Below are 13,758 nucleotides of genomic sequence, written 5' to 3' on the forward strand. Positions count from 1 at the left end.
TGGTAGAAGTGGGAAGGATCATGGGTATATAAGGATGAACAAATATCTCCATTGGTATGAGGCCTTTTGGGGTAAAGCCCAAGAACAAATCCATGAGGGCTTAGGCCCAAAGTGGACAATATCATACCATTGTGGAGATATGTGGTGTCCAGAGTTCTTACAGAGGTCGTGAAGTGGTTGGGCTTACCGACCACAGCATATCCACAACTATACACCATTGGGTGGCTTCACCAAGGACGAGATCTTCGCATGAGCCAACAGTGTCGCCTTCCATACAACATCAAGCCCTTCATGAATGAGGTATTGTGTAACATTTCTCCCCTTGATGTTTGTGATGTATTATTAGGCCAACCATACTTGTGGAAGCGACATGTTGTATATGAGTCAAGGCCTCGTTCTGTTATTATTACTTTGGTAAATAAGTTGTACAGGATACCGGAGGTAGCACCACCTACCGCCATCTCTTTACTTACTGCAAAACAATGCAGTAAGCTCATTTCGAAAACAGGGAAATTTGTTTTCCTGATGATACGCCCTCAAGGAAAGAAGAAGACAGTGGCCACAACCTCTAAATAAGGCCCCTCCGCACCACAACTACAGATGGACAAGGTCGTGGAGGAGTACAAGGACATCTTCACCTCCCCCGTAGGGGTTCCTCTGCACTGTCAGGTCAAGCACTCAATCGATCTGACCCTAGGTGCGCCGCTGCCAAATGGAAAAATCTATCGGCTCTCCATTCTGAAGAACAATGAAATCAAGAGGTAGATTCAGGAGCTGCTGCAGAAAGGCCACATCTGACTAAGTTCATCTGCCTGTGGGAGCCCGATCATGTTGGTACAGAAGAAGGATGGGACTTGGAGACTCTGTATTGACTATTAGGCACTAAACAAGATCATTGTCCGGAATAGGTACCCAATCCCATAGATTGATGACCTTCTGGACCAACTGAAGGGGGGAAAATATTTCAGCAAGATCGATTTGAAGTCAAGATATCACCAGGTACCAAGCGAACCCTCTGATGTGTGGAAGACTGCCTTCAAAGCCAAGGAGGGCCTTTTCGAATGGTTGGTTATGCCTTTCAGGTTGACGAATGCTCCTACAAACGTTCATGAGGCTAATGGATGACATATTGCGGCCATTCACCAACTCACTTGTAGTAGTATACTTGGATGACATCTTGATCTTCAACTAGAGTTGGGAAGAGCACCTCCACCACATCCGATAAGTTCTCCAAACACCGAGGCAACACAAGTTATGTGCCAATTTGGAGAAATGCACTTTTGGCATGACACAAGTTCAGTATCCGGGATACATTATTGATGAACAGGGGGTGCATGTGGATCCAGCCAAGGTCTAAGTCATTCGAGATTGGCCATCTCCAACCACTCTGATAGAGCTCTGCAACTTTTTGGGTCTTGCCAACTTCTACAGCAGGTTCATGTTGGGATTTTCTCATATCACTTGGCCCTTGAGTCAAGTCACCAAGGGAGGATCGAAAGAAAAATTCTTTTGGTTTGAATCTCAACAGAAGGCATTCACATAGTTGAAACATCGCTTGTGCTCTACACCAGTGCTCACATTACCAGACTTGCAACAACCATTTGCGATCGAGACAGATGCCTCTGACTATGCTATTGGGGCAATCCTTACTCAACACGAGCATCCAGTGGCATATCACAGTGATACACTTTTAGACACAGTCCAAAAGTATCCCACTTATGACAAAGAGATGTATTCCATTATGCAGGCCTGCCGACAATGGAAGCATTACATTTTGGGGAAGGAAACAGCCATCCACACAGACCACCGACCCCTGTAGTTCATACAGACGCAAGGGAAGTTGCAGAATTATCATCATCATAAGTGGTCCACATACCTGCAACAATACCATTTGAATATCAAGTATAAGAAGGGTAGCACCAATAATGTTGCAGATTGCCTCAATCAACCATCGATCATGGCGTTAACCACCATGCTCAACTCTTGTGGGAACAAGACTTCTGATTGGCCACTTCTCTACAAAAGCGACCCAGAATTCAGCCACACATACCAGACACTCCTGGAGGGTCAGCATGTTCCAGATTTTCACCTCTAGGATGCCATGTTATGCCACCTGGGTCACCTTTGTGTTCCTTCAAGCGAGAGTGCCAAGATGATTTTGGAAGCACAATACAGTTGGGCTGCTGGGCATTTCGGGGTCGAGAAAACAGTGGCAGTACTGTGCCATTGCCAAACCGACCATCAAGAAGCAAGGCCTCTATACTCCATTGCTTACCCCTAGTCGACCTTGGGAATCCATCTCCATGGATTACATGTCGGGCCTTCCTTCTAGTAAGCATGGAAACGACTTTGTTTTTGTGGTCGTCGACAGGTTCTCAAAGATGGCCATTATGGCGGCCTGCAAGAAGAATATCACAATAGAAGCCACTACTAAACTCTTCTTTGAACGAGTGTGGGTACACTTTGGGATCCCACAATCTATCATCTCAGATCAAGCAGGTTCTTCAATACATTTTGGTCCAATCTCTGGTCGATGTTGGACACCAAACTCACTAAGTCCACAGCCTTCCATCCCCAAACTGATGGCCAGATAGAGGTTGTCAACAGGATGATCATACACATTTTGTGCATGTACAACTCAATGCATCCATGCACATGGGATGAGACCCTCCCTTATGTTCATCACAGCTATAACCGGGCTCTCCACAGCTCGACTGGCCACATCCCTTTTTAGGTGGCCTTGGGATCCCAGCCACTATGTCCCATTGATGTGGCCATGCCATTTGTAGCTACTCGGGCAAATTCGACTCATGTCCAGTCCAAAACAGATAAGGCAAATAGCTTCATTGAGCACATCCAACATATCCGCCAGCAGGTCCATGACATTCTAGAGAAATCAAATGCCAAGTACAAGCAATGACATGATCAACATCGAGTGCCACACAAGTTTTAGGTGGGCGACAAAGTCTGGTTGCATTTGCAAAAGGAATTCCTTACCGATGCCTATCAAAAACTCATACCACTTTGATATGGTCCTTACACCATTACCAAGGATGTATGAGACAATGCATTTGAGCTCAGCATTCCCCCATTCCTTGGCCTTCACCCAGTGTTCAATGTGGACCACCTTCGGCCATACTTTCCACCATTACTAGACACATCCTACATTGCAAAACATCTCACAACAACAGAGTTAAATCCAGATTGCAAGGAACAAGTTGCAACTGATCAGATCATGGACATGCAAATCAAGCACACTCGCAAGTAGAAGATCCAACTATATTGAGTTGTCAAAGCAAGCCAACTCCTTCACCAGGGCAAGTGGCTCACCAAGGACCAAGTTTAGCAGAAGTTTCATCATCTCATGGAGGAACTCAACGCAATGGGGACCATTGCTTCCTAAGGGGGGAGGAAGGATCCAGGTGGATATTGATGGCCACCCACCAATTCCACTTGGTCCCCTACCATTATTTCTTTCAGTTTTTTAGTTTCCTTATTTGTAGCACAATATACTATTTTCGGCAATTTTTCGGATCCTGAACTTTCGGAGCCGTTTTGAGGCCCTAAACGACATTTTTTGGGAAATCTGTGAGCAACATCGGTCCATGGTGTTAGCGCTCAAATATGCCTCAGGCTGAAGAAGGCAAAACTCGAGGCAACATCAAACCAAGCTCAGCCTCGTAGCTAGCCCTACGAGGACAAGAGAGGGCTCTCTCCAGTTAATCTCGATAAAATGAGCAATCGGGTACGAGATGACTAAAAATGGGAACTGATTTTAGGCTAGTAAATGGATAGGAAAGGGGTAATTTGATAAATGACTGGGTTTTCTGGGCGCTCGTGGGATCGAGAATAGCATGAGCAGGGAAATTAAATCCGAGACACAGATTATCTCAGGAGGCAAGACAGGCAATATATTTAGCATTCAATTTTGACATTATATAGAATGAAAAGAATGCTGAGAGGTTGAAAAGGGCAATAGATGAATCCTTATCAAACAGGAGAAAACACAAAACATGAATACCTTCCCAAGGCAGAGCAGCAAACTGGATTCTTCCTTTCTCACTTAAAAGTATTCATTTAGAAATGATTATGAAATGAAATGGAAACATAACAAGCTACATATGAAACAAAGGAAAAAACAAATGTTGAATTCACACCACAAGAATCTCAGGAGTCAGAGCTGTATCTTTTCATTAAATCCCTGTCAAAAAAACTGTACAGTGAAGTTTTCCTTCACAGCTCTCCCACTGTTTGCAAGAACTCAAAACCATTTACACATAATTTTCATACAATAAATAGACTTCAATATGGGAAAGTCGATTGACCCAAAGTGGGACAAAAGGTGAAAGGCCAACCCCCTGTAAAGGAGCAACATTACATTTTTACTCGAATCTGAAAAAGTGACGTCTGTAGGTGTGAATCCTTTGAAATTGTAACTGAAAATGAAAGTAGGCCCCGTGGCTTATTTCTCTACTACGGTTGTTTGTCATACGTTTTACATTTGGGCGTTTCTGTGCTTTGACCGTTATTTTACATTTGCAACATGAATAAAAGTTCATTTTTAATAATAAACATATTTCCTGGCTCTGATTGTTCTTATGTCATCATATCCGCCACCAATTGTCTTCATAGAATTAGCGCGCCCCAGAAGGTTAATGTTTTGAACCAGAGTGCATTCTCTCAGGATTTACCGGTTATTCTATCATCAAAGCGAACGCCAAAAGCACGCAACAGATCAGCTTTATCTACTGCATAATAGACCATCTCGTGCATGCCCAACATCCCCAGGCTTTTCTCATAAGAAAATAGCAGCTGGCATAATATTTTCATGGGAGATTAACCTAATCTAGAGACTAGAAGACATATTTAATGATCAATGCAATGGTATTTACAATGAAAAACATTCTCTGCGCCTCAGAAATTGACCCATACAATCTGTTTCAACATAGGTCTACTGTGCACCATATCTATCACTTGCTTAAAAAACCTGGACGTAATAAGACCATCTCTGATGATTCCAAGAAGCAATTGCAATATCAAGAGGTATCACTGAACGAAGAAATTGCATCCATTCCTTGTTTCAGAATAAGAGCATCGAAGAAAATATCCAAGCTTTCACCCATGTCATGAAATCCCCATGAATAGAATGCTTCTCCAAGCTTTAGTTTCAGCATCTCCCGTTCTGTTTCAATATGCTCTTTGACGCACCTTGTAGAATTTGAGTCTGGACAGTTGCAATATGTAGATCTGCCTTGTCCTACAGCATCCTTGGTAATGATACCATTTGATCCCACAAAGGGCCACACTCGATTTCCAATCAAACCCTGGGAGTATTTGTCATCATCATTTGAGTTAACATCTTGACATGGCTGGGATGACATTCCATCATAGGCATCAGATAGAAACACCCGGGCTTGAGGTCTACATACAGGTAAGTCAGCTTGAAATTCTGGCCTTATAGGAACATTCTTACAAGAAACATGCTCCAAACAAAAGCAAGCCAAGACCTGCACTTGATTCATAGTGAACATAGTGTTCACCTTCACCTTCGCTACTATCAGAGTCTGCATAGGTTCTGGAACAAAGGCCCCCACACTCAGCAACAGAAGGTGATGACAAATATTTTTCCATGTTCACAGACCCTTTGCATGCTTGATCCATTATCTCACAATCAGCCATGTTGTTTTCGAAGCTTGGAGAAACAGAGACCGGGTCAAAATCCAGATCTTCTGGAACTCTACACCTGTTGTTGCCAACATTTGATACCGATTTGCATGTTTCCATGTCCTTAGCCTGATGTCCAATGGAGACCTTCTCATGCATTTGGATGCCATATTCACACATAATGGAACCACCGATAGCTCCATTAGGTAACACTACCTCCGCTACTTCTTCAGTTGGCATGTCAAATCGATACTCTGTGCATTTTTCATGTTTGAGACTGCAAACGCTAATCTGACTATATTGAAGTTCAGCTTCTGTGGTGATAGCGTGTTCCAGCCTTTTTGAGAAACTATTAAAAGTTTCTTTGTGAGTTGTTATAGATTGCAGACATGTGCCCAATGCAGAAACATTGTTCTCGGTCTTCACAACTTCCACTAGCTTCTCTTCTAATTCATCCTTCTCTAAAGAAGTATCGTCATTACAATTGTTGCTATTAGCAAGGCTTGTAACACCAGAAGAACTCAATGATTCATCCGCACACAATTTTTGCAAATTGTCTGGTTGTACACGTTCTTGTAGACATGTTTTGCTAGAAAATTTACATGGAACGAACTCAAGTCCAACTGTTTGGTCAAGGTCATATTCCAATGGCTTTTGGTATTTAGCAGGTTGATGAACTTTTCCATTTTCAAGAACTCGTTTTTTTGGTTTGAGAACCATGGTTGGACCTGCACAGTAAACCCAAACTACAGGGCATTTGAGAATTTGTTGCAGCTGAATTATGCTTGTAGCAGCACATTCTTTCCACTAAGGCACACATCGGAAGTTGTTCGACTTGTCTCTTTAAAACCAAACTGTTGTAGAAAAGTGTCTTTAAATAGCGCGAGAAATCTTGGATTTCGTTTTTGGTTTGATAATTTGGAAGTGAGCCATGTCATTGGTAATCACATTCCAAAAGATTACTGTGAGCAAAAATGCCTTTGTTTGTGGTATGCCATTATGGAATCGATTTTTGAATAACACATTGTCACCTGTATAGTGAGCCAGCTGTAGTTACCCCATCATTGCCTCTAGCATTTGATAACTTCCCATTAAATTATTCATCGACAGGTCTATATATCTGAGATTATTACGTTTCCCAAGGCTCGAGGGGATTCTCCTTTCCAGATGATTGCTAAATAAGAAACAATAAAAGGCTTGAAACTTCAAGAAGCAACACCTGTAGCGCAGATCCCATAACTGAAGATAAACATAAGCAATCGAATCATATTTTTTTTTCTCTGCCACGATGGTTATCAATGTTTACATTCAGGCGTTTGGTGCTTTGACCGTCTCAACTCCCTTTTCTTTCTGTTGCCACGAATACACCTGGTTGAGCAAAAACTGTCATGAGGAATTCGAATCCCTATTTCCATATATTCTCTCCATTTTCTTGACAGTGATCATCGGTGGTTTTCCTGAGCTCTAACGAGCTTGAAGATCTTCTTTCTTTGCAGTGTTATCTTGCAAGACCATCTGACATACATGTGAGAGGGTGCCTTCAATATCAGCCACACTTAGTTTCCAGAGTGAGTTGATCTTTTTTGAAAAATAAATCAAGGCCCAAGAATCCTAGAACCCGCATCAAAATTTGATTTCAAAAAGTTCAATCAACGAATAAGATTACAGAGGACTGATCTGAACAAGTGACTCCCATATTTTCCACAGAACAAACCCAGAATTATTTCAAATCTTCGCAATCATAATGAGAGGGTCGACCACCATTTTGTGCACATTGAAAAAATAAAAATTTGATCCTGTGAAAACCCAAGATTTGAAGCCCAACATAACCCTTTTTAAATCATATCCCAGAACCAGCGAACATGCAAATAAAATTTGCCATGTTTCCACTTATCAACTCTTTGTTGGACTGTAGATATGTTTCCAAATCACCTTCAGAATAATTCCTCTCTATACATATGGTCCTCTGAATTTGTAAAAGCCGCATCCACATCATCCAACAAGTGTTATGGCTCTGTGCGCCGCGCAGGCTGCCTAGTGCGCCACGCCATGTGAGTGCATCGCGCCAGCGTTAAAAATGCACTGTGGAGGAGCGCCCAATGCGCCGCGCGGCCTATGTGCGCCTGCGCTCTAAGCCAATGCGCCACGCAGATAAGTGAAGCCAGAGGGAATCTGCAGTGATTACCTATCTATTGATTTTCTTCTAAAGTATCTTCAACACTGTGTGAATATGGATTTGAATTTTCCTTCCCATCACTTTTTGAAGAAAAGGTACATTTGTTGAGCTCTCTTTCCAAGTCACTCAGAGAACCATTCACTCCACTTAAATTGGTTTCCAATTTCCTCAATTCATCCTCACGCTTTTTAACTTTGGTCCCAAGTTGCTTCAAATCATTCTCCCATTTCGTCATCTCACTCATAAAAGTCTCAATGTACAATCTAACTTCATTCACCATAGTTTGATTACTTATTTGTGATTGACTTGCTGTGCTCTCATTGTAAGCATGACAGATTGCTCCATCATCAAAATTTTGATTCGGAACACTAAAAATCTCCAACCGTGGATTTGGAAGAATGTCAACCTTAATATGCACAAAGAGCTTAGTATGCCAGGAATGGAAAGCTTTAAATTGCAACAGTCTAATGTCTTCTCGAAGCATAATTTTGGGCACAATACACTTTCCCTGACTGAATTTGTATTGAACAGAACTCAGAGTATACAAATCAACTATCAACGTATGCTGGAAACCATCCATTTTAGGAGTCACTTTCAAATGTACCATCATACTTTGACCTCCTTTCAGACTAAAAGCCTCCTCAGATAAAACCAATGAAGAAGCACCATGATCATATATGTTCCCCTCTTCATCGATGCTATGATTAGATAGTGCAATTTCAGATCCAATTTCTTTTTCTCCATGATGACCAACACCAACGTTCTCCGACATCATTTCAGGAATGAAATCACATATGAGGGAAACTGCAGATATATCAATAGGGATATGAAGAGGATTCTTAAACTCAAGCTCCACATTTATAGCCTCTCCAGCAATACAAATATTGCTATCTTTTCCTTTCAAAGATTTGGAAGAAGACCTTGCTGCAGAATCTAACCAGTTACTTGATGTCGGGGATGTCGATGGAACTAATCCTTCCTCCAAATATTGCCATGTCTTTTCTGGTAAAATAATAGCTCCAGCAGAGGCATATGTGCGGTGATCCTCAAAATGAATTCTCAGTGATGTCATATTAATGGCAGGCAACTTCAGTTTGAACATTTCATCTTTTTTACCAACACTCTCAAAAACACGCAGGAAATCTCCCAGAAACATTTCCTGAGTTACAGCTGATTGATGACTACATGCAAGTAATCTCATTAAATGTTGAATGGCCAGTTCTGACTTCCCGATAACAGCATACCATCTTCCAAGATTAAAGTGGACATGGTCTCTGATATAATTCCATCCATCGCCTTCAAATACAGGAAGAACACACATATATGCTCTAATGGCATGTTTCCGCTGTCCACATATAGTGTAGCGATTTCCTGCAAGGACAAGATGGAATCCAAATTTCCTGAGCATGCGTGGATTTGCACGCAGATAACAATAGGCTGCCTGCTCCAGCAATATACCTGCACGTAAGCTTGGTTCCTCACTAGAGATATGGAAGTAGACATTGGCAGCCTCCTTGAATTGCCCCCTAGCTTTGTGCAATTCCGACCACCAAAGTGCACATCTTGTGGCATATCTCTGACCTGAGGCACCTATTTTCTGATAAGTTGTAAAAGCCGTTTCCATGGAATACTCTGCTTCCTTTCTTGATTGATCCAACATAAATAGTGAAAGTCCAATCATTTCCTGAACACCAGCATAACGCTTCCAAGCCTTGTCAATCTTGTAGTCACTGGATAACAATCGATAATTTGAAAGAGCAAGTTCATAATCACGCAACATAAAGGCATAGTCTCCCAAAATTCTGATCTGAGACTCTATCAAACTAAATGTGTAGATGGACCCATTCGAAACATCAGCAGTATCATCCTTCCCCTTATGCCACCAAAGGTTTTTAAACTGATTTTTCAACCCCTTCCTTGTTGCTGAAACCTGTTGATTCAAGGAGCGTATTTTCTGCTCCATGTATGGGATAATATTCTTTACAGAAAATTCTTGCATGAATTCATTAATCTGTTCCAAGTCATTTCTGTTGAAACAGCGGCCTAGAACATGGTCAGATGATGAAACAAAAGGAGTCCAGATATCTTCTGGTAAGATCTCTTCATTTGATTGTGAAGAATTAATACATAGCAGCCTACAATCATGTGGTCCAAAAGTTCCCTTCATTTCCAATAGTATTTCATTTGCTTTGTCTGCAGGTCCATCTTCAATAAAGGAAAACTGGTACTGTATTGAGTAAATGAATTTTCTCGTACTTAATGTTGTCTAGGGGCTTCAGTCATACACTTGTTGATATGAGATATAACTAGATTAGCTTTGAAAAATCCCGCTCCAACCCCTGTAGATCTTGCTTTGTCTCTTTGTGCTGATGATGTTCTGTCTGTTTGTGCTTTTGCAGGGATAGGGGCTGCTGAACCTAGCAAGATGGGCAGGGCTGCCTGAAGAGCTGTAAAACCTTATCAACCATGTATTGAACGAACTTAATAATTTCTTCTTTAAAACAGAGTTTTGAAGAAGAACTGTCCTTCAGCATTATTAATAATGTGGATCTTGAAGTGAAACCTTATTGAAGCTCTCTTTGGCCTACAGGCGTTAGTGAACACTTCTGGAGACAAAACCCTGGACTCAAGGATTAAAATGACCCTTTTTGACCAAAATGGCATTTGATGACTGCAAATGACGAGAAATGAACCTTGGTGAATTAGACTCTGACAGAGGACTGACAAGACTGAGTCTAACATTGGCTCCAATTGGGATGGCAGTTGCCACTCCGTGGAGGTGCCAAGAACTGCAGATCTTTGGGAGAGTAGACAGTGCCTTCGTCCATTGGGCTATGGAGTCAATTATTCCGACAAGCCAACATGACTCAATTTATTGACTGAAACTTGACTCAAACCGACTCAATTGTAAATCTGAAATGACTGAAAAACTGACTCGACAAACTAAACACTAAGACCTGAACTTAAAACTTAAAGCTGGGTGGAAGTACCTGGCCACCCGTGTTTCTTACAAGGAAATATATCCTCAAACTATATCAAAATTCCAATGCAACCACTCAAGAAGATAGCTTCTTGACTTATTCTTCCTATCAGATCTTCTGGTCAACAGTACAAACTGATCACTGGGCATCCAAAAACATAGTTGACCATGATCTCCTTCATCCTTGAACACTGCAATAAACACTTTCACTGCTGACTGCAATAAATCTACCATTGGATCGTGAAGAACATGAAGATTTTCTTCCTGCTGAAGAAACAAGGTGTCCTTTGCTTCAAATTATGATCTTCCTTCATCATGTGCTTCAGTAAAACTATGCTCTTGGGCTTCAAAAAACTCTGAACAGGTAGATGAGCAGATATCTTCTTGGAAAAACATTTCAACACATGAAACATATGAAGAGGAATCTGAATGGAAATCCTGAATGTTTTGATCTTCTATGGTGTGAATGTATTGAAGGAAGGTGTGATCTTGTTTTTCATACACTGACTGGATCACCTCCTCATGAAGGTTGTATTCTAATGAACTGAGAACATTTGGATCCATAACTGTGTCTTCTGCATCCCAGATGATTTCAACAGCAAAGTTCTCTTTCATAGGATTCCGTACTAGGCATTCTTGGTCATCACAATCTGAATCTGGAACTGAAATAGCTGTCCTGACATTATCACATTCTGAAATTAGAATTGAACTTACTTGCATGCCGTCTTCTTCTATTGACAGATCTGAACCGACACTTTTTCTTTCATCACCTTCAGCCATATGGAACTCTTCAACCTGCTGATCTATTTCATATAATTCACGTTGACTGTCAAGACGCAGAATTCTTTCATCTTCCACCGTACTACAATCTTGATCATGCTGTAAATTTTCATGATCGTCTTTACGCTGCTGAAAGGGATTTTCATACAGGGCTTCCATGATCTCATCATCCACAAAATTATAATCTTTATAATATTTTTCAAGGCTTTCAATAAAAGTAGAAGCATGTTTGCAACAGTCATGAACTAGATTTAATGATGGATAAAATTCTTTATACTTCTCAAAGAATATTGAATGAAAATCCTTTAGACAATAAATGGAAGCAGGTGGAAAACTTTCATACCAAGATCGGGCTTCGCCTTCCACAGTAGCCATAAACATGTTCATCAAACAATCTTCAGGAAAATCGATCTTTAATTTATGCACATGAATGTGAAATTTCACCAGATGAAGAGCAGCGTCATTACCTTCCACATTTTTGAACACAGGCAAATTCTTTGACCAATCTACCTTGGGAATTTTATTTGGAAAACCTGGGATGTGATCTCGGCTCATGGGAGCGTATCTTCTTGCAATCCGATCCATCTTAAGAAATCTCAAAGCTACTGATCCCTCTACAGTGGAGTCACCATGAAGGATTGATTGCATGGATTCTTCAGTGAATGGAGTCGCCAGGTGAATGATTTCAGCTGTCTTCTTATGTCTGATCATTGTTCACCATCAACAATCAGCTTTGAACTTGAGATATGTACTAGGGCAAAACAATCTACAAGTAAACCATTTCGTCCCCAGTGGAGTCGCCACTATGTTAGCGCTCGAATCTGCCTCAGGCTGAAGAAGGCAAAACTCGAGGCAACATCAAACCAAGCTTAGCCTCGTAGCTAGCCCTACGAGGATAGGAGAGGGCTCTCTCCAGTCAATCTCGATAAAATGAGCAATTGGGTGCGAGATGACTAAAAATGGGAACTGATTTTAGGCTAGTAAATGGATAGGAAAGGGGTAATTTGATAAATGACTGGGTTTTTTGGGCGCTCGTGGGATCGAGAATAGCATGAGCAGGGAAATTAAATCCGAGACACAGATTATCTCAGGAGGCAAGACAGGCAATAAATTTAGCATTCAATTTTGACATTATATGGAATGAAAAGAACGCTGAGAGGTTGACAAGGGCAATAGATGAATCCTTATCAAACAGGAGAAAACACAAAACATGAATACCTTCCCAAGGCAGAGCAGCAAACTGGATTCTGCCTTTCTCACTTAAAAGTATTCATTTAGAAATGATTATGAAATGAAATGGAAACATAACAAGCTACATATGAAACAAAGGAAAAAACAAATGCTGAATTCACACCACAAGAATCTCAGGAGTCAGAGCTGTATCTTTTCATTAAATCCCTATCAAAAAAAACTGTACAGTGAAGTTTTCCTTCACAGCTCTCCCACTGTTTGCAAGAACTCATAACCATTTACACATAATTTTCATACAATAAATAGACTTCAATATGGGAAAGTTGATCGACCCAAAGTGGGACAGAAGGTGAAAGGCCAACCGCCTGTAAAGGAGCAGCATTACATTTTTACTCGGATCTGAAAAAGTGACATTTGTAGGTGTGAATCCTTTGAAATTGTAACTGAAAATGAAAGTAGGCCCCGTGGCTTATTTATCTGCTACGGTTGTTTGTCATACGTTTTACATTTGGGCGTTTTTGTGCTTTGACCGTTATTTTACATTTGCCACATGAATAAAAGTTAATTTTTAATAATAAACATAGTTCCCGGCTCTGATTGTTCTTATGTCATCATATCCACCACCAATTGTCTTCATAGAATTAGCGCGCCCCAGATGGCCTACCTCATTCTGATGCTATTCCGATTTCCTTTGTTGAGGGCCTCGAACTGCTTGTGTCACGGACTTGTTCCTGCTTCTTTCAGTGTTTATGTACCTGCACAAGTGATCAAGATACAACAAAGCATGCCAAAAAAAATAGAAAATCCAATAACAACCTACTTAATGATCAAGGAATGTCAAGCCAAATAATACATGAACATCTATATTTTGGGAAGATGAACCAACAGTTGTATATTATTAGGAAATAAAGGGAAGCTTACAGCCAAAGCCTTGATGTTGAAAGGCTCTCCTTGACTGGTAATCCAA

At 41.0% G+C, this 13,758-nt stretch overlaps 1 protein-coding gene across 1 annotated transcript; it reads right to left on the reverse strand.

The window, feature by feature from the left end:
* Positions 1-7,853: 7,853 nt before the first annotated feature.
* On the reverse strand, positions 7,854-10,007 carry LOC149191907 (uncharacterized). The gene has a single exon (XM_089406775.1). The coding sequence runs from the start codon at positions 10,005-10,007 to the stop codon at positions 7,854-7,856; it is 2,154 nt and encodes a 717-aa protein (XP_089262901.1).
* Between the last annotated feature and the right edge of the window lie 3,751 nt (positions 10,008-13,758).

Source organism: Pinus tabuliformis, chromosome 2_2 (genome assembly GCF_031772625.1).
Source record: "Pinus tabuliformis cultivar Carrire ecotype Pingquan chromosome 2_2, CPIR1, whole genome shotgun sequence".
NCBI classification, from domain to species: domain Eukaryota; kingdom Viridiplantae; phylum Streptophyta; class Pinopsida; order Pinales; family Pinaceae; genus Pinus; species Pinus tabuliformis.

What these genes read in the sequence shown, in the direction of transcription:
- LOC149191907 (XM_089406775.1), bottom strand. Translation starts at nt 10,007, where the DNA reads ATGAAGGGAACTTTTGGACCACATGATTGTAGGCTGCTATGTATTAAT.